The sequence below is a fragment of the Macaca fascicularis genome, chromosome 19 (assembly GCF_037993035.2).
Source record: "Macaca fascicularis isolate 582-1 chromosome 19, T2T-MFA8v1.1".
In the NCBI taxonomy this organism is placed as follows: domain Eukaryota; kingdom Metazoa; phylum Chordata; class Mammalia; order Primates; family Cercopithecidae; genus Macaca; species Macaca fascicularis.
Window position 1 is genome coordinate 57,571,368 of NC_088393.1, and position 20,313 is coordinate 57,591,680.

At 52.6% G+C, this 20,313-nt stretch overlaps 1 protein-coding gene across 1 annotated transcript in view; it reads left to right on the plus strand.

Annotated features, from left to right (window-relative positions):
- The window catches only part of PRR12 (proline rich 12), a 37,591-nt gene that overhangs the window by 9,948 nt on the left and 7,330 nt on the right, over positions 1–20,313 (plus strand). The window contains exons 6-9 of the mRNA XM_045380003.2: positions 713–1,140; positions 14,909–15,025; positions 15,251–15,384; positions 17,336–17,814. Coding sequence (XP_045235938.2) covers positions 713–1,140; positions 14,909–15,025; positions 15,251–15,384; positions 17,336–17,814 — 1,158 coding nt within the window. The remainder of the gene's footprint in view (positions 1–712; positions 1,141–14,908; positions 15,026–15,250; positions 15,385–17,335; positions 17,815–20,313) is intronic.

The window sequence follows — 20,313 nt, forward strand, 5'->3', positions numbered from 1 at the left end:
GCACGATCTTGGCTCACTGCAACCTCCGCCTCCCGGGTTCAAGCTGTTCTCCTGCCTCAGCCTCCCAAGTAGCTGGGATTACAGGCACCTGCCACCACACCTGGCTCATTTTTTATATTTTTGGTAGAGACAGGGTTTTACCATGTTGGCCAGGCTGGTCTCGAACTCCTGACCTCAAGTGATCCGCCTGCCTTGGCTTCTGAAAGTAGTGGGATTACAGGCGTGAACCACCATGCCCGCCTCCTATGAGGTTCTTAAAAGGCCTGAAGAAGGGAGCTGGCAGACAGAGGAGGGGTTAGCAGTCTGCACACTAGTGAGCAGGCCAAGGAAAGAACAAAGATGGGCCTGGAGGGAGGAGGATGAGGCCTTGGAGGAAGACAAGGTGAGGAAGTAGAGCTAGGGAGGTGATGACTTAGGAGTTGGGAGGGTCATTCAGGAGGAGGAGTTAAGAGCCAGACAAGAGCTTTGAGACCACAAAGAGACATTTCAGGACTGAGAAGGGGATTAGGGATGGGAGACAGGTCTCCTTTACAGCCACAGGAGCCAGAGTAGGTCTCTGTAGAGACTCCGATAGGGTAGAAGGGCCACTGGGAGCTGAGTGGTAGTTACAGACAGAGGGGTTCTTGGTACAGAAAGTGATGTTTAAAGGACAAGAGGAAAGGTGCCAGGAATGATGAATAACATCCAGGCCTGATGTCCCTGTCTCCCCCAGAGCCCCCACTGCTGGAGGAGAAACCCCCACCCACTCCACCTCCTGCCCCGACTCCTCAGCCTCAGCCTCCACCACCCCCTCCGCCGCCACAGCCAGCCCTGCCCTCACCGCCCCCGCTGGTGGCCCCCACGCCCAACTCACCACCGCCACCACCGCTGCCGCCACCACCTCCACCAGCTATGCCCTCGCCTCCACCGCCACCCCCACCAGCCGCTGCCCCACCCGCTGCCCCTCCTGAGGAGCCCGCCGCCCCGTCCCCCGAAGACCCTGAGCTGCCGGACACCCGGCCCCTGCATCTGGCCAAGAAGCAGGAGACGGCGGCCGTGTGTGGGGAGACGGACGAGGAGGCTGGCGAGAGTGGCGGAGAGGGCATCTTCCGGGAGCGGGACGAGTTTGTCATCCGCGCCGAGGACATCCCTTCCCTCAAGGTGAGTCCCAGCCTTCAAAAACTGGGCCTGATGGGTTTGGTCACCTGTTTTGTTGAGCGCCTGCTGGATGACAGGCTTGTATTGGGACCTGCAGATCCAGTGATGGCCTGGCCGCCCTGGAATTCACAGTCCGATGGGGCTGATAGAGGTGTCGAGGACCTGCGGGCCTCAGAGGTTTTATTTGCGTTTGTGTGTATACATGCATTACTTACATGTAAGGTAAAGCGATTGTTAACGTGTATGTGTCTATACATGCATTACTTGCATATAAGGTAAAGCGATTGTGAATGTTTATGCAGATACCCTACTGTGGGTGGTAGAGGACCAGTACTGTACAAGCAGATGCGGCTCTGGCCTCAGGGAGCTTCTAGTCTAATGGAACGAGCCAGAGAGACAGGCTACTTTGCCATTTATGGCACAATGGTGGAAATGTGAGTCACTGACATAGACTACCTGCAGGTAACCCGTAAATGTAATTGGGCCGGATGCGGCGGCTTACACCTGTAATCTCAGCACTTTGGAAGTTTGAGACCAGCCTAGCCACATATTGAAACCTTTTCTCTCAAACCAAAAGAGTGAATCATTTGGGAATGCTCACTGTGTGTCAGGCTATATCTTTTTTTTTTTTTTTTGAGACGGAGTTTCACTCTTATTGCTCAGCTCACTGCAACCTCCGCCTCCCAGGTTGAAGAGATTCTTTTGACTTGACCTCCCAAGTAGCTGGGACTACAGACACACGCCACCACGTCCGGCTGATTTTTGTGTTTTTAGTAGAAACGGGGGTTTCACTGTGTTGGCCAGGCTGGTCTCAAACTCCTGACCTCAGGTGATCTACCTGCTCGGCCTCCCAAAGTGCTGGGATTATAGGTGTTAGCCACTGCACCCGGCTGGCCATATCTTCAATACTTACTTTAAATAGTTAAATACATAAATGCAGACCAACAGCCTGTTCACTGCTTCCAGTCTACCGCAGGGGTTGGAAAACTGTGGCCCCTAGGCCAAATCCAGCCCACTGCTTGTTTTTGCAAATAAAGTTTTATTGGCACACAACCATGCCCATTCATTTACATGTTGTCTATGGCTGTTTTTCGCATATGGCAGCGAGCTGGGTAGTTAGCTGGCCCTCAATGGCAAAAAATATCTCTGGCTCATCATGAATAAGGTTTGCTGGCCTCTACTGTACTGGGTTCATTGGACAAATAGAGTTGGATCAGAGGATTAACTTGCAAGGCACTTGATGGGGTAGGTGTTATCAGGTGCCCATGGAGTGCTCTGCACAGGGCATGCGGCTGAGCAGGTGTTCAGGAGGTCAGCCCTGATGGTGGCATGGAAGCCAAGGCCATTCTCCATGTCAGTCATTGTCATTGATTGTACTGATTATGAGACAGGATTATTGTTTGGCCCTTCATGTATACTATGACACTTAATTTAATCTTGGCCAGGCGTGGTGGCTCACGCCTCTAATCCCAGCACTTTGGGAGGCCAAGGCAGGTGGATCACTTGAGGTCAGGAGTTTGAGACCAGCCTGGCCAGTATGGTGAAACCCCGTCTTTACTAAAAGTACAAAAAATTAGCTGGGTGTGGTGGGGCGTACCTGTAATCCCTTCTACTCGGGAGGCTGAGGAAGGAGGATCACTTGAACTCTGCTGGGGGAGTGTGGGGCGGAGGTTGCAGGGAGTGAGATTGTGTCACTGCATTCCAACCTGGGCGCCAAGCAAGACTCCATCTCGAAAATAATGATAATTTAGTTCTGGATGTTGTTTTAATTTAATGTTGGATGTAACATGGAGAAATTATGGGAAAAATTAATTATAAGGATAATAACTATTATTACACTTTCTTCTTTTCTGTTTGTTTGTTTGTTTGTTTTTTGAGATGGAGTCTTGCTCTGTCACCCAGGCCAGAGTGCAGGGGCGCAATCTCAGCTCACTGCAACCTCTGCTGCCCGGGTTCAAGCAGTTCTCCTGCCTCAGCCTCCTGAGTAGCTGGGATTACTGGCACGTGCCACCACACCTGGCTAATGTTTGCATTTTTAGTAGAGAAGGGGTTTCAACATCTTGGCCAAACTGCTCTTCCACTTCTTACCTTGTGATCCACTCATCTCGGCCTCCCAAAGTGCTGGGATTACAGGCATGAGCCACCGCGCCCGGCCTTACACTTTCTTCTTAAGTGTGTTTTTTGAGGCAAACTCAAATGTATTTTTTCCTATGTTATTTCAATGTATTTCATTGTGGGAAAAGTAAATAATAGAGCAGGCTGGGAGTGGTGGCTCACGCCTGTAATCCCAGAACTTTGAGAGGCTGAGGTGAGAGGATCACTTGAGAGCAGCTAGCCAAATAGCAAGACCTCACATCTACCAAAAACAATAAATAAATTAGCCAGGCATGGTAGCGCATGCCTGTAGTCTCAGCTACGTGAAAGGCTAAGATGGCAGGATTGCTTGAGCCCAGGAGTTTGCGGTTGCCGTGAGCTATCTATGATTGCACCACAGCACTCCAGCCTCGGTGACAGAGCGAGACCCTGTCTCTAAAAAAGAAAAAAGAAGGCCGGGCGCGGTGGCTCAAGCCTGTAATCCCAGCACTTTGGGAGGCCGAGACGGGCGGATCACGAGGTCAGGAGATCGAGACCATCCTGGCTAACACGGTGAAACCCCGTCTCTATTAAGAAATACAAAAAACTAGCCAGGCGAGGTGGCGGGCGCCTGTAGTCCCAGCTACTCGGGAGGCTGAGGCCGGAGAATGGCGTAAACCCGGGAGGCGGAGCTTGCAGTGAGCTGAGATCCGGCCACTGCACTCCAGCCTGGGTGACAGAGCGAGACTCCGTCTCAAAAAAAAAAAAAGAAAAAAGAAATGTCTACTACCTCCTGAGGAACAGGATTTTGGGAACATCACAGTCAGAATTTCGTTTTATCTTTCTTTGTTTTTAAAATCATGGTCACATACGTACCATGAAATTTGTCATTTTAACCAGTTTTCAGTGTATGGTTCAGTGGCATTAAGGATATTGACATCATGCCGGGCGTGGTGTCTCACGCCTGTAATCCCAGCACTTTGGAAGGCCGAGGCGGGCAGAACACGAGGTCAAGAGATTGAGACTATCCTGGCTAACATGGTGAAACCCTGTCTCTACTAAAAATACAAAAATTAGCTGGGAGTCTCATGTCTGTAATCCCAGCACTTCGGAAGGCTGAGGTGGGTGGATCATGAGGTCAGGAGATCGAGACTATCCTGGCTAACATGGTGAAACCCCATCTCTACTAAAAATACAAGAAATTAGCTGGGCCTGGTGGTGGGTGCCTGTAGTCCCAGCTACTCTGGAGGCTGAGGCAGGAGAATGCCGTGAACCCAGGAGGTGGAGCTTGCAGTGAGCCGAGATTGCGCCACTGCACACCAGCCTGGGCGACAGAGCGAGACTCCGTCTCAAAAATAAAATAAAATAAAATAAAATTAGCCAGGCATAGTGGCGGGTGCCTGTAATCCCAACTACTCGGGAGGCTGAGGCAGGAGAATCGCTTGAACCTGGGAGTCGGAGGTTACAGTGAGCTGAGATCGCGCCACTGCACTCCAGTCTGGTAAGGGAGCAAGACTGTCTCAAAAAAAAAAAAAAATTGACATCATAGGCCAGGTGCGGTAGCTCATGCCTGTAATTGCAGCACTTTGGGAGGCCAAGGCGGGCAGATCACCTGAGGTCAGGAGTTCGAGACCAGCCACTGCACTCCAGCCTGGGCTACAAGAGCAAAACTCTGTCTCAAAAAAATAAAGAAAAAAAAATATTGAGATTGTTGAATGACCGTCACCACCATCCATCTCCAAGTTTTATCTTTTTATATAAAAAAGATAAACTTCATTATAGAGACTACAGTAGCATTTTGCAGGGATGGAAACTGAGGCTCACACAGGTAAAAAGTTCTTCCGACTGCGAATTACTATGCCCATTTTTTTGAGACAGGGTCTCTCTCTCTGTTGTCCAGGCTGGAGTGCAGTGACATGATCTTGGCTCACTGCAACTTCTGCCTCCCTAGTTCAAGCGATTCTCATAACTCAGCCTCTCGAGTAGCTGCGACTACAGAGGACCCTACCATGCTTGGCTAATTTTTGTATTTTTAGTGGAGATGGGGTTTCACCATGTTGGCCAGGCTGGTCTCAAACTCATGACCTCGGGTGATCCGCCCACCTCGGCCTCCCAAAGTGCTGGGATTACAGGAATGAGCCACTGTGCCTGGCCTATTATCCTCATTTTTGAGGGAAGGAAACCGAGGCACAGAGAGATAAAGTAGCTTTCCCAGGCTTTTGTAGCTCGGGATCCACACCCAGCCCTGCTGGCCTTAGGAACCCATATTCTTATTTATTTATTTATTTTTGAGATAGTGTTTCACTCTTGTTGCCCAGGCTGGAGTGCAATGGTGCAGTCTTGGCTCACTGCAACCTCCTCTTCCCGAGTTCAAGTGATTCTCCTGCCTCAGCCTCCCGAGTAGCTAGGATTACAGGCATGCGTCACCATGCCTGGTTAATTTTGTGTTTTTAGTAGAGACGGGGTTTCTCCATGTTGGTCAGGCTACTCTCGAACTCCTGACCTCAGGTGATCTGCCCGCCTCAGCCTCCCAAAGCGCTAGGATTATAGGCGTGAGCCACTGCGCCCAGCCAAGAACCCATATTCTTATCCCCGACTCAGCCAGGCACCATGTACATTCTAGTCAAACACAGCTGAGCCAGCACTGGGTCAAATGAACAGGGTCCTAGGGCAGGGACCTTGAGCATCCCCATTTTACAGATGGTGAAGTTCACATTCAGAGAAAGGGAGTCAGTCGGCTGGCCAGTGCCAACCTGGGATTGGAGCCAGGGCCATCTGACACCACCTCCCAGCTGGCATGGGGCAGGGGAAGGGGCCAGGTGAGGACTCAGATGCTTAAAATACAACTTGAGTGTGCATTATAATGGGGGACAAAACCCCATGCCTTTGCCAAACATGCAGACCTTGGGGACTCATTTGTGGGCCTGGAGACAGGGCAGGCTGCTGGCTTAGTTAAGACCCCAGCTTTGGGCCGGGCGCGGTGGCTCAAGCCTGTAATCCCAGCACTTTGGGAGGCCGAGACGGGCGGATCACGAGGTCAGGAGATCGAGACCATCCTGGCTAACACGGTGAAACCCCGTCTCTGGCCGGGCGCGGTGGCTCAAGCCTGTAATCCCAGCACTTTGGGAGGCCGAGACGGGCGGATCACGAGGTCAGGAGATCGAGACCATCCTGGCTAACACAATGAAACCCCGTCTCTACTAAAAATACAAAAAAAATTAGCCGGGCGAGGTGGCGGGCGCCTGTAGTCCCAGCTACTCGGGAGGCTGAGGCAGGAGAATGGCGTAAACCCGGGAGGCGGAGCTTGCAGTGAGCCGAGATAGCGCCACTGCACTCCAGCCTGGGCGACAGAGTGAGACTCCGTCTCAAAAAAAAAAAAAAAAAAGAAACCCCGTCTCTACTAAAAAATACAAAAAACTAGCCGGGCGCAGTGGCGGGCGCCTGTAGTCCCAGCTACTCGGGAGGCTGAGGCAGGAGAATGGCGTAAACCCGGGAGGCGGAGCTTGCAGTGAGCTGAGATCCGGCCACTGCACTCCAGCCTGGGCGACAGAGCGAGACTCCGTCTCAAAAAAAAAAAAAAAAGACCCCAGCTTTGGTTTAACCCGACTGACTCAAATTTCTGACACTTATTATTATTATTTTTTTGTTTTTTTGAGACAGGGCCTCACTCTGTCACCCAGGCTGGTGTACAGTGGCATGATCATGGCTCACTGAAGCCTCAAACTCCTGGGCTCAAGTGATCCTCCCACCTCAGCCTCCCGAGTAACTAGGACTACAGGCATACAACAGCATGCCTGGCAAATTTTTTTATTCCTTAAGTAGAGACTGGCGTCTCATTCTGTTAACCTGGCTAGTCTTGAACTCTTGGGCTCAAGCAGTCCTCCCGTCTCAGCCTTCCAAAGTACTGAGATTGCCGGTGTGAGCCACTGTGTCTGGACTTTTTTTTCTTTTTTTTTTTTTTGAGACGGAGTCTCAATCTGTCTCCGAGGATGGAGTGCAGTGGCACAGTCTTGGCTCACTGCAACCCTCACCTCCCAGATTCAAGCAATTCTCCTGCCTCAGCTTCCTGAGTAGCTGGGATTACAGGCGCGTGCCACCACGCCCATCTAATTTTTGTATTTTTAGTAGAGATGGGGTTTCACTATGTTAGTCGGGCTGGTCTTGAACTCCTAACCCTGTGATTTGCTCCCCTTAGCCTCCCAAAGTGCTGGTATTACAGGCGTGAGCCAGTGTGCCCAGCCCATTTTTTTTCTTTTATCCATCTCTTTTTTTTTTTGAGATGGAGTCTCGCTCTGTCTCCCAGGCTGGAGTGCTGTGGCACAGTCTCGGCTCACTGCAACCACAACCTCCCAGGTTCAAGTGATTCTCCTGCCTCAGCCTCCTGAGTAGCTGGGATTACAGGCACCTGCCACCACACCTGGCTAATTTTTGTATTTTTAGTAGAGATGGGGTTTCACCATGTTGGCCAGGCTGGTACAAACCACTCTTAAAGCCCCTTCAAAAACAAGCTATAGACCATCGTTTATTCCAGAAAAACAGCAGTCCAATATAAATATCACCTGAGTCATGTATGTGATTTTAAATGTTTTCATTCCTGCATTTATAAAAATAAAAAAGATAGATGAAATTAGCAATAGGTGGCCAAAGTGCTATACTCTCAGCACTTTGGGAGGACGAGGCAGGAGGATTGCTTGAATCCAGGAGTTGCAGACCAGCCTGGGCAACATCGTGAGCCCCTGCCTTAAAAAAAAAAAAAGAAAGAAATTAGCCATAGGGATGCATTTTATTTAACCTAACATATCTAAAATATTATTTTGGCTACATGCGGTGGCTCACACCTGTAATCCCGGCAGTTTGAGATGTTGAGGTGAGAGGATCACTTGAGCCCAGAGGTCCAGGCTGCAGTGAGCTATGATTGCGCCACTGCACTCCAGCCTAGGCAACAGAGTGAGCCTCTGTCACGCACGCATGCACACACACACAGAGTTTCAACTTGTAATTAATAAAGAACAACTCTTAATGATGTTTTTGTCAGGTGTAGTGGGTCATGCCTGTAATCCCAGCACTTTGGGAGGCCAAGGTGGGTGGATCGCTTGAGGTCAGGAGTTCAAGACCAGCTTGGGCAACATGGCAAAACCCCCCTCTCTACAAAAAAAAAAAAAAAAGAAAAAAAGAAAAGAAAAAATTAGCTAGATATAGTGGCATGCACTTGTTGTCCTAGCTACTCGAGAGGCTGAGGTGGGAGAATCGCTTCATCCTGGGAGACGGAGGTTGCAGTGAGCCGAAATCGTACCACTGCACTCCAGTCTGGGTGACAGAGTGAGAGCCTGTCTCAAAAAAACAAAAAAAAAGAAAGCTGTTGGCTGGGTGTAGTGGCTCAGGCCTGTAATTGCAGCACTTCGGGAGGCCAAAGCAGGTGAGTCACCTGAGGTCCAGAGTTAAGACCAGCCTGGTCAACATAGTGAAACACCATCTCTACCGAAAATATAAAAATTAGCCGGGCGTGGTGGTGGGCACTTGTAATCCCACCTACTCGGGAGGCTGAGGCAGAAGAATTGCTTGAACCTGGGAGGTGGAGGTTGCAGTGAGCTGAGATCGTACCATTGCACTCTAGCCTGGGCGACAAGAGTAAAACTCAGTCTCAAAAAAAGAAAAAGAAAAACTGTTAATGATGTTTTATTTTATTTTATTTTTTTTTTGAGATGGAGTCTCGCTCTGTTGCCCAGGCTGGAGTGCAGTGGCGCGATCTCAGCTCACTGCAAGCTCCACCCCCCAGGTTCACGCCATTCTCCTGCCTCAACCTCCCGTGTAGCTGGGACTACAGGTGCCTGCCACTACGCCCCGCTAATTTTTTTTTTTGTATTTTTAGTAGATACTGGATTTCACCATGTCAGCCAGGATGGTCTCGATCTCCTGACCTCGTGATCTGCCCGTCTCGGCCTCCCAGAGTGCTGGGATTACAGGCGTGAGCCACCGCACCTGGCCGATGTTTTATTTTTATTTTTTTTAATTTATTTTTTTTTTGAGACGGAGTCTTGCTCTGTAGCCCGGGCTGGAGTGCAGTGGCTGGATCTCAGCTCACTGCAAGCTCCGCCTCCCGGGTTTACGCCATTCTCCTGCCTCAGCCTCCGGAGTAGCTGGGACTACAGGCGCCCGCCACCTCGCCCGGCTAGTTTTTTTTTTTTGTATTTTTAGTAGAGACGGGGTTTCACCGTGTTAGCCAGGATGGTCTCGATCTCCTGACCTCGTGATCCGCCCGTCTCGGCCTCCCAAAGTGCTGGGATTACAGGCTTGAGCCACCACGCCCGGCCCCGATGTTTTAATATTATTAAATGGGGGTATTACTAAAATGAAAAGTTGAGGTTTTAACTTCTTTTTTGCGTACCAAGACTTCAAAATCCTGTGAATACTTTGTACTGATTGAATGCATCCATTGGACCAGCCACATTTCAAGTGCTGCATCCTGTCACCTTGGGCGCGGTGGCTCAAGCCTGCAATCCCAGCGCTTCGGGAGGCTGAGGTGCTTGGCAGATCACTTGAGCCCAGGAGTTTGAGACCAGCCTGGGCAACATAGTGAGACCCTGTCTCTGCACAAAATTCAAAAAAATTTAACCAGACAGGGTGGTGCCCGCCTGTAGTCCCGGCTACTGGAGAGGCTGACGTGTGACAATCACCGGAGCCCAGGAAGTTGAGGTTGTAGTGAGCCACGATTACACCACTGCACTCCAGCCTGGGTGACGGAGAATGTGACCCTGTCTCAAAAAAAAAAAAAAAAAAAATCAATCTCAAAAGCTCAAGATCCGCTTGTGGGAACGAGCTGCCAAATTGACAGGGCCAGGCTAGCCCATTCTCCTTCCCTGCCTGTAAACTGAAACTGCCGTTGGGGTTGTTGTAAGGGTTGGGCAGCGTGTATACTCCAAGCATGTAAGAATTCACTGGGTGGAGACTGGGCGCAGTGGCTCCTGCCGGGAATCCCAGGACTTTGGGAGGCTGAGGTGGGTGGATTGCTTACGCTCAGGAGTTCAACACCAGCCTGGTCAACATGGTGAAATCCTGCCTGTACTAAGAATACAAAAAATTAGCCAGGTATGTGGTTTCACATGCCTATATTCCCAGCTACCCTCGAGGCTGATCACCCCGAGTTTGAGAGATCAAGGCTGCAGTGAGCCAGGATTGCGCCATTGCATTCCCACCTGGGCAACTGGAATGAGACCCTGTCTCAAAAAAGAAAAAGTTGGCTGGGTGTGGTGGTTCGCATCTGTAATCCCAGCACTTTCGGAGGTCGAGGTGGGTGGATCACTTGAAGTGAGGAGGTCAGGATCAGCGTGGACAACATGGTGCAGTCCCGTCTCTACTGAAAATACAAAACTTAGCCAGACATGGTGGCGGGTCCCTGTAATCCCAGCTACTCAGGAGGCTGAAGCAGGAGAATCACTTGAATTCAGGAGGCGGAGGTTTCAGTGAGCTGAGATAGTGCCGCTGCACTCCAGCCTGGGCCACAGAGTGAGACTCTGTCTCAAAAAAAAAAAGTTCATTGGGTGGAGAAGAGTATGGTGTTGGGGTTGTCCAGGCAGAGGAAACAGCTGTGCAAAGGCCCTGTGGTGAGGGAAAGCACACTGTGTTTGAGGTGTGCAGGGTCACAAGGTGTTAAGTGACTGGACAGTGAATGCTGAGGCTGGGCAGGTGGGCTGGCCCCAGCCATGTTGGACATGGGTGCAGGGATGAGTTCCGTGGGTGCTGGTGAAGACATTAGGCTCTATGCCATTTAGAGCCCCTGGCTAGTAGGGAGGTGACTGGGGAGTTGTTCAAGCCTGGACAGTACTCTGTCCACAGCATCTGTCCTGGGACTGACTCCCCTGTTAATGGAACCCTGCAGTTTTCTTTTTCTTTTTTTTTTTTTTGAGACAAGTCTTGCTCTTGTCCCCCAGGCTGGAGTGCAATGGTGCAATCTCAGTTCACTGCAATCTCCGCCTCTCGGGTTCAAGCGATTCTCCTGCCTCAACCTCCAGAGTAGCTGGGATTACAGGCACCTGCCACCACACTTGGCTAATTTTTGTATTTTTAGTAGAGACGGTGTTTCACCATATTGACTGGGCTGGTCTTGAACTCCTGACCTCAGGTGATCCACCCACCTCGGCCTCCCAAAATGCTGGGATTACAGGTGTGAGCCACCCTGCGCCCAGCCTGGGGCCCTGCAGTTTTCTCATTAATATCGAGTCTGAGTGTCTCTAGCTCAGTGGCTTACATCCCCACTGCTTACAACACACGTCTTAGCTTGTCACACTTCAGATTCTCAGGAGAAAATCTGATTCTACTCAGCCTATAGGGCCAAGATGAGGTCAGTAGCTGGGAGCAGTGGTCCACGCCTGTAATCCCAACACATTGAGGCCGAGGTGGGAGGATCTTTTGAACCTGGGAGTTGGGCATGCCATGGTAAAACCCTGTTTCTTTTTTTTTTTTTTTTTTTTTTGAGATGGAGTCTCGCTTTGTCGCCCAGGCTGGAGTGCTGTGGTGCAATCTCAGCTCACTGCAAGCTTCGCCTCCAGGTTCACGCCATTCTCCTGCCTCAGCCTCCTGAGTAGCTGAGACTACAGGTGCCCGCCACCACCCCCGGCTAATTTTTTTGTGTGTTTTTAGCCAGAACGGTCTCGATCTCCTGACCTGGTGATCCGCCTGTCTTGGCCTCCCAAAGTGCTGGGATTACAGGCGTGAGCCACTGCGCCTGGCCTTTTTTTCTTTTTCTTTTTCTTTTTTTTTTTTTTTTTGAGACAGAGTTTTGCTCTGTCGGCCAGGCTGGAGTCCAGTGGCGCAATCTTGGCTCACTGCAACCTCTGCCTCCCAGGTTCAAGCGATTGTCCTACCTCAGCCTCCCGAGTAGCTGGGATTACAGGCATGTGCCATCATGCCCAGCTAATTTTTGTATTTTTGTAGAGACGGGGTTTCACCATGTTGGCCAGGCTGATCTCGAACTACTGACCTCAGGTGATCTACCTGCCTCGGCCTTCCAAAGTGATTACAGGCATGAGCCACAGCCCTGGCCGTGAAACCCCATTTCTACAAAAAATACAAAAATTATCCAGGAGTGGTGGTGCATAGCTGTAGTCCCAGCTACTTGGTTGTGTAGGTGACTGAGGGAGGAGGATCACTTGAGCCTAGGAGGCAATAGGTGAGCTGTGGTCATGGTTGTGCTACTGCACTCCAGCCTAGGTAACAGAGTGAGAGGGTCTCACAAAAACAAAAAACAAAACAAAAAAGGCTGGGTGAAAACTCTGTTTAAAAAAAAAAACTCTATCTAAAAAAAAAAAAAGAGGCCGGGCGCAGTGGCTCACCCCTGTAATCCCAGCACTTTGGGAGGCCCAGGCGGGCGGATCATGAGGTCAAGAGATCGAGACCATCCTGGCCAACGTGGTGAAACCCCGTTTCCACTAAAAATACAAAAATTAGCTGGGCATGGTGGCGTGCGCCTCTAGTCCCAGCTATTCGGGAGGCTGAGCCAGGAGAATCACTTGAACTCAGGAGATGGAGGTTGCAGTGAGCCGAGATCGCGCCACTGCACTCCAGCCTGGCGACAGAGCAAGACTCTGTCAAAAAAAAAAAAAAAAAGCCTGCTGGTGACCTCCCTAGGTTGACTCTCCAATCTCCAATCAGCTGTGGGTTCCACTGAGTAGGAGGCTGTGGGCCGGGCCACTTTTCTAGTAATCGGCGGTTGGCATGGTCAGTGATATGAGTGACATGAGGAGAGGCAGGATGGGTGGGGCTTGGGGATTGACTGGCCCTGTTTGGGGAACGGACAAGGCTGAAGTCAGGGTGAGGCCTGATGACTGGGTGTGGAGTGGGGATGCTGGGAGGAAAAGTGGTTTGAGGGAAGGTACCAAACCCAGTGCGAATGTGCTAGCCAGGGGGTCTGACTCCAGCTACAGTGTCAGCAGCTTCCTGAGAGGAGGCTGACACAGGGAGTGGGAGGGGGCAGAGGCAGGGGCAGTCTTCCTGGGCTGACAAGATGCTCCAATGGCTTCCTCAAGCTGGTGCTTTTTCACCATGTAGGCTGGGCTGGTCTCAAACTCCCGACCTCAAGTGATCCACCTACCTTGGCCTCCCAAAATGTTGGGATTACAGGTGTGAGCCACTGCACTCAGCCTGGCCCCCCTTTTAAAGACACATTCCTTCCAGGGACTCATTTTGGCATCTGTCACCCATTCCAGGAAGCATTCTTGGATTCAGTTTAAATTTGAGGCTGAGCGCAGTGACTCACGCCTGTAATCCCAGCACTTTGGGAGGCCGGGGCAAGTGGATCACCTGAGGTCAGGAGTTCGAGACCAGCCCAGCCAACCTGGCAAAACCCCGTCTCTACTAAAAATACAAAAATTAGCCTGGTGTGGTGGGTGCCTATAGTCCCAACTACTAGGGAGGCTGAGGCAGGAGAGTCGTTTGAACCCGGGAGGCACAGGTTGCAGTGAGCTGAGATCGCACCACTGCACTTCCAGCCTGGGTGACTGAGCGAGGCTCCATCTCAAAAAAAAAAAAAATCTGAGGCCCCTCCTCTAGGCTTCTATAGTGTCCTGGGAATTGGCAACAGGACATTTATGACTTGTACTATTATTTCTTGTGTCCATATTTGGCGCCTCTGCTGCCTCTTCAGTCCTCAAGGTCACATTCTCTCACGTCCATCAGTTGCCGTCGCCCAGCTGGGGCACACGCAAACTGCAGGGTGGTGGTGGTTGGTGTTCAGGTGTTTGTGGGGTAGGGGGAGCAGAGATAGGGAGCCTTCCTGTTGCTCTGTCTTCCCCGCTGTGGACATGCTGATGAAATGGTCTCAGGTAACCTCACCTGCCTGTTCTTGGCACAGGCCACAAACTCACCCTGCTTTGTTTATTTGCTTGGCCGTCTTATTACCTCTGTTATTACCTCTGTGTGAAGGCTTTTTTGGTGTCTTAGACCCCTCAGGCTGCTATACCAGAATACCATAGACTGGGTGGCTTATAAGCAACAGAGATTTGGCTGGACTTGGTGGCCCACGCCTGTAATCCTAGCACTTTGGGAGGCCGAGGCGGGTGGATCGCCTGAGGTGGGGAGTTCAAGACCAGCCTGACCAAGATGGAGAAACCCTGTCTCTACTAAAAATACAAAATTAGTCGGGCGTGGTGGCGCATACCTGTAATTCCAGCTTCTCAGGAGGCTGAGGCAGGAGAATCAGCTTCAACCCAGGAGGCAGAGGTTGCGGTGAGCTGAGATCGCGCCACTGCACTCCAGCCTGGGTCACAAGAGCAAAACTCCGTCTCAAAAAAAGAAAAAGTAAAAAGAGAATTGTGAGGGGACACAGACCACAACAGGACGTCTTGCTCACAACCGTACCCTCCTGTCCAGCACAGTAAATAGCAGGCGGTGCCCAAAGATTGTCATTACTCTGAGTCACACAGGAAGTTCTGGGCTTTCACCCCGTAAGGCAACAGTGACTCAAACTCTACAGCCTAAGAACGAGCAGCCTGATGCAGGGTACCGGGTGGGCAGGAGGGGACAGGGCCAAGTTCAAGCCGCACACAGAACTGAACACATCACGGGGGTAGAAGATATTTGTTGTTGACGTCTCTGCCTTTTCTCTAAGGGGATGGTGAGGGAGGCCAGTGGGCCAGGGCATAGGGGCAGTAGGTACAGGAATGAGGGCTGACCCAGCTGGCCTCACCACACCCCTCCTCCTCAGCTGGCGTTGCAGACGGGGCGCGAACCCCCACCCATTTGGCGAGTCCAGAAGGCCCTTCTGCAGAAATTCACTCCAGAGATCAAGGACGGCCAGAGGCAGTTTTGTGCCACCAGTAATGTAAGCCTGCAAAGGGGACCAAGGACGTGGGGGCCCCGGGGTGTGGTGTCTAGGAGCTGGGGTTCCCCTTAGCGGGGCTGTGACTCACTCCACAGTGTACCTGGAAGGGGGCCCCCTGCTGCCGGGAGACTCCAGGCAGCTACCATGGTAGCCCAGGGCACAGGGGTGTTGGCCGTCTGGCTGGCAGTGTGAAGAATTTCCTCATGTGCCTCTTTCTCCCCATAGTATTTGGGGTATTTTGGGGACGCAAAAAATCGGTACCAGCGCCTCTATGTAAAGTTCCTGGAAAATGTCAATAAGAAGGACTACGTGAGGGTCTGTGCTCGGAAACCCTGGCATCGGCCCCCAGTGCCAGTCAGGTACCAACCACGGGGGACACAGGGGCAGGTAGTATGCAGCGCCGACAGGCATGGGGGTGGAGCATGCACGAGAGAAGGCTAGAGAGTGGGAGGTGGGGACAGAGCCCAGAGAGAGAGAGGGACAGAGACCCAGAGAGAGAGAGGGACAGAGACCCAGAGAGAGGGGGGGACAGAGACCCAGAAAGAGAAGGGACAGAGACCCAGAGACAGGAGGACAGAGACCCAGAGACATGAGGGAGATGGAGACTCAGAAGGAGACAGAGACCCAGAGAAAAAGAGGGGCAGAGATGGGGGAGGATAGAGATCCAGAGAAAGGGAAACAGAGACCCAGACATGGGAGGGGAGAGAGCCTCACAGAGGAGTACAGAGACCTGGGGTGGACAGAGACCCAGAAAGAGGGCAACAGAGACTCACAGAAGGAGGGGAACAGAGACCCAGAGAGGGAGGGGGTCAGACACCCAGAGAGGGAGGGGGACAGACACCCAGAGAGGGAGGGGGACAGACACCCAGAGAGGGAGGGGGACAGACACCCAGAGAGGGAGGGGGTCAGACACCCAGAGAGGGAGGGGGTCAGAGTCCCAGAGAGGGAGGGTAACAGAGACCCAGAGAGGGAGGGGGTCAGACACCCAGAGAGGGAGGGGGACAGACACCCAGAGAGGGAGGGTAACAGAGACCCAGAGAGGGAGGGGGTCAGACACCCAGAGAGGGAGGGGGACAGACACCCAGAGAGGGAGGGGGTCAGACACCCAGAGAGGGAGGGGAACAGAGACCCAGAGAGGGAGGGGAACAGAGACCCAGAGAGGGAGGGGGTCAGACACCCAGAGAGGGAGGGGAACAGAGACCCAGAGAGGGAGGGGGTCAGACACCCAGAGAGGGAGGGGAACAGAGACCCAGAGAGGGAGGGGAACAGAGACCCAGAGAGGGAGGGGATCAGACACCCAGAGAGGGAGGGGGTCAGAGTCCCAGAGAGGGAGGGTAACAGAGACCCAGAGAGGGAGGGGGTCAGACACCCAGAGAGGGAGGGGGACAGACACCCAGAGAGGGAGGGTAACAGAGACCCAGAGAGGGAGGGGGTCAGACACCCAGAGAGGGAGGGGGACAGACACCCAGAGAGGGAGGGGGTCAGACACCCAGAGAGGGAGGGGAACAGAGACCCAGAGAGGGAGGGGAACAGAGACCCAGAGAGGGAGGGGGTCAGACACCCAGAGAGGGAGGGGAACAGAGACCCAGAGAGGGAGGGGGTCAGACACCCAGAGAGGGAGGGGAACAGAGACCCAGAGAGGGAGGGGAACAGAGACCCAGAGAGGGAGGGGAACAGAGACCCAGAGAGGGAGGGGGTCAGACACCCAGAGAGGGAGGGGGTCAGAGTCCCAGAGAGGGAGGGGGACAGACACCCAGAGAGGGAGGGGGTCAGAGTCCCAGAGAGGGAGGGGAACAGAGACCCAGAGAGGGAGGGGGACAGACACCCAGAGAGGGAGGGTAACAGAGACCCAGAGAGGGAGGGGAACAGAGACCCAGAGAGGGAGGGGAACAGAGACCCAGAGAGGGAAGGGGTCAGACACCCAGAGAGGGAGGGGGACAGACACCCAGAGAGGGTGGGGGACAGACACCCAGAGAGGGTGGGGGACAGACACCCAGAGAGGGTGGGGGACAGACACCCAGAGAGGGTGGGGGTCAGACACCCAGAGAGGGAGGGTAACAGACACCCAGAGAGGGAGGGGGTCAGAGTCCCAGAGAGGGAGGGGGTCAGAGTCCCAGAGAGGGAGGGGGTCAGAGTCCCAGAGAAGGAGGGGATCAGAGTCCCAGAGAGGGAGGGTAACAGACACCCAGAGAGAGGAGGGGACAGTATGAGAGAAGCTGTTTCTGTGCCTAGGGCACTGAGCAGGGGCAATGAGGAGAACCTGGGTTCTCGGGGGCTACTGACTACCTTCCCTTCTCTGTTCCCTTCTAGACGCTCTGGGCAGGCCAAGAACCCCACATCTGCTGGGGGTAGCTCTGCACCTCCCCCTAAGGCCCCAGCACCACCTCCCAAGCCTGAGACCCCTGAAAAGACGACATCTGAAAAGCCCCCAGAGCAGACGCCTGAGACGGCTATGCCTGAGCCCCCTGCCCCCGAGAAGCCCTCCCTCCTGCGGCCTGTCGAGAAGGAAAAGGAGAAGGAGAAGGAGAAGGTGACGCGTGGGGAGCGGCCACTGCGGGGCGAGCGGGCCGCCAGCGGACGGCAGACGCGGCCAGAGCGGAGTCTCGCCACAGGACAGCCTGCCACATCCCGGCTGCCTAAAGCCCGGCCTACCAAGGTGAAGGCTGAACCGCCCCCTAAGAAGAGGAAGAAATGGCTGAAGGAGGCAGGGGGCAACGCTGCGGCAGGCGGGGGCCCACCAGGCAGCTCCTCAGACTCGGAGTCCTCCCCTGGAGCCCCCAGCGAGGACGGTGAGGCCCCAGGCAGCCTCAGGGCTGCAGGGGTGGGTGGGAAAGGGACGACACAGGTGAGGGCTGTCCAGAGGGCTCTAGGTAGCCTCAGCAGGATGGTAACAACTAGTATGTTACAGATAATGGCAGCAGCTGACAGTCACGGGGCATCTAACTGTACAACAGGCTGCCTGCTAAGAAGCTGATGGATGTTAACTTGTGTAATTTTCACCCATCCTAGTAGGTAGATACTGTTACCCTCATCTACAGGTGAGGAAGCCGAGGCACCAAGAGACGGCAGCATAGTCTGTGTTGGGTGCCCACCAGAGTTGCAACTGAGCCCAGGGTGCCTCGGACTCTACTCTTCAGTGCTGCGTTCTGCCTCGTAACAGGCAGGATTTGAGGGCTGAGGAAGATGTGGGACTAGGTGGCTGTCCTGGAGACTCTGTGATGGTGGGGTTTCCTATGAGGCCCTGGGTGACACTGAGAAAGAGGCATAACCTCTTGTGCCTTAATGATCTCACCTGTAAAATGGGTTCATAACAGACGAAGGTCATAGGAGAGTGCCGATCTTTAGTAGACACCACTTTGTGTACTCCATGTCTGCCCAGCACACTGCCACATCCTCAGTGCTTTTGATGATGTCCGGTTAGGCCGGGCACAGTGGCTTGCACTTGTAATCCCAACACTTTGGGAGGCCAGGGCAGGCAGATCAGGTGAGGTCAGGAGTTCAAGACCAGCTTGGCCAACATGGTGAAACCCCGTCTTTACTAAAAAATACAAAAATTAGCTGGGCACGGTGGCACATGCCCGTAATCCCAGCTACTCGGGAGGCTGAGGCAGGAGAATCACTTGAACCTGGGAGGCAGAGGTTACAGTGAGCTGAGATCAGGCCACTGCACTCCAGCCTGGGAGACAGAACAAGACTCCATCTCAAAAAAAAAAAAATATATGTCTGGTTAGTGACGACAATAACAACAACAAAAATATATATATATATTCACATATGTACAGTAAGGGTAACAGCTGACTTTTGTTAAGTGCTTACTATGTGCCAGGAATCATTTTAAACATTTGCATACAGGCTTACTTGACCTTTACCTAATAAACCCTGTGAGATAGCTTATTAGAATTATCCTCATTTTAAAGATGGGGGCCGGGTGTGGTGGCTCACACCTGTAATCCCTCCACTTTGGGAGGCCGAGGTGGTAGGATCACTTGAGCTCAAGAGTTAGAGATGAGCCTGGGCAACATAGTGAGACCCCCATCTCTACAAAAAATTTTTTAAAAATTAGCTGGGCTTAGTGGCGAATGCCTGTTGTCCCAGCTACTCAGGAGGCTGAGGCAGAAGGATCACTTGAGCCCATGAGTTCAAGGCTATGGTGAGCTATGATTATACCACTGCTTTCCAGCCAGGGTGACAGAATTAGACCCTGTCTCTAAGGATAGCTTCTTAAATAAATAAAAGATGAGGAAACTGAGGTACCGAGCAGTGATGGGACTTGGTCAGGGCCACACAGTTTTTAATCTCTGTTTTTAACAGAGATTAGAAATACAGCCACTCAAGGCCGGGTGCGGTGGCTCATGCCTGTAATCCCAGCACTTTGGGAGGCCAAGGTGGGCAGATCACAAGGTCAGGAGATCGAGACCATCCTGGCTAACACAGTGAAACCCCGTCTCTACTAAAAGACACACACACAAAAAATTAGCCGGGCGTGGTGGCAGGCGCCTGTAGTCCCAGCTACTCGGGAGGCTGAGGCAGGAGAATGGTGTGAACCCAGGAGGCGGAGGTTGCAGTGAGCCGAGATCACACCATTGCATTCCACTCTGGGCGACAGATGGAAACTCTGTCTCAACAAATGAATGAATGGCTCTTTCTCGGGGTTGTCCAGGGTCCCAGTTTCCTTCCCTCTTGTTGAGGAGCTGTCTGCCTTGTTGCTGGGGTCATGACCCCTTTCCAGTGAGCCCAAGCCCAGTTTTTGCCTTTGGCTACCCCACAGACCTTCCCCAGTACCCCCAAATCCCATCAAGCTCTTTGTCCTGGCTTCCCTATCTTAGGGACCGCACCTCTGGCTACACAGTCACCTGACCAGACTTCCCAGGAGCCATTCTCACCTCTTTTTTTTTTTTTTTTTTTTTTTTTTGAGACGGAGTCTCACTGTTACCCAGGTTGAAGTACAGTGGCGTGATCTTGGCTCACTGCACGCTCTGCCTTCCGGGTTCATTCTCCTGCCTCAGCCTCCTGAGTAGCTGGGACTACAGGTGCCCACCACCACACCCGGCTAATTTTTGTGTTTTTAGTAGAGATGAGGTTTTACCATGTTGGCCCAGGGTGGTCTCGAACTCCTGACCTCAGGCAATCCGCTCGCCTCAGTCTCACAAAGTGCTGGGATCACAGGCTGAGCCACCGTACCCAGCCTTTCTCTTTTCCTTTTCTACCTATCGCCCCCACAGCTGGGCAGCTCCCAGCCCTGCCTGGCCCCATCACCTGCACTCTTTCCCAGACCTGCCCAGCTCAGC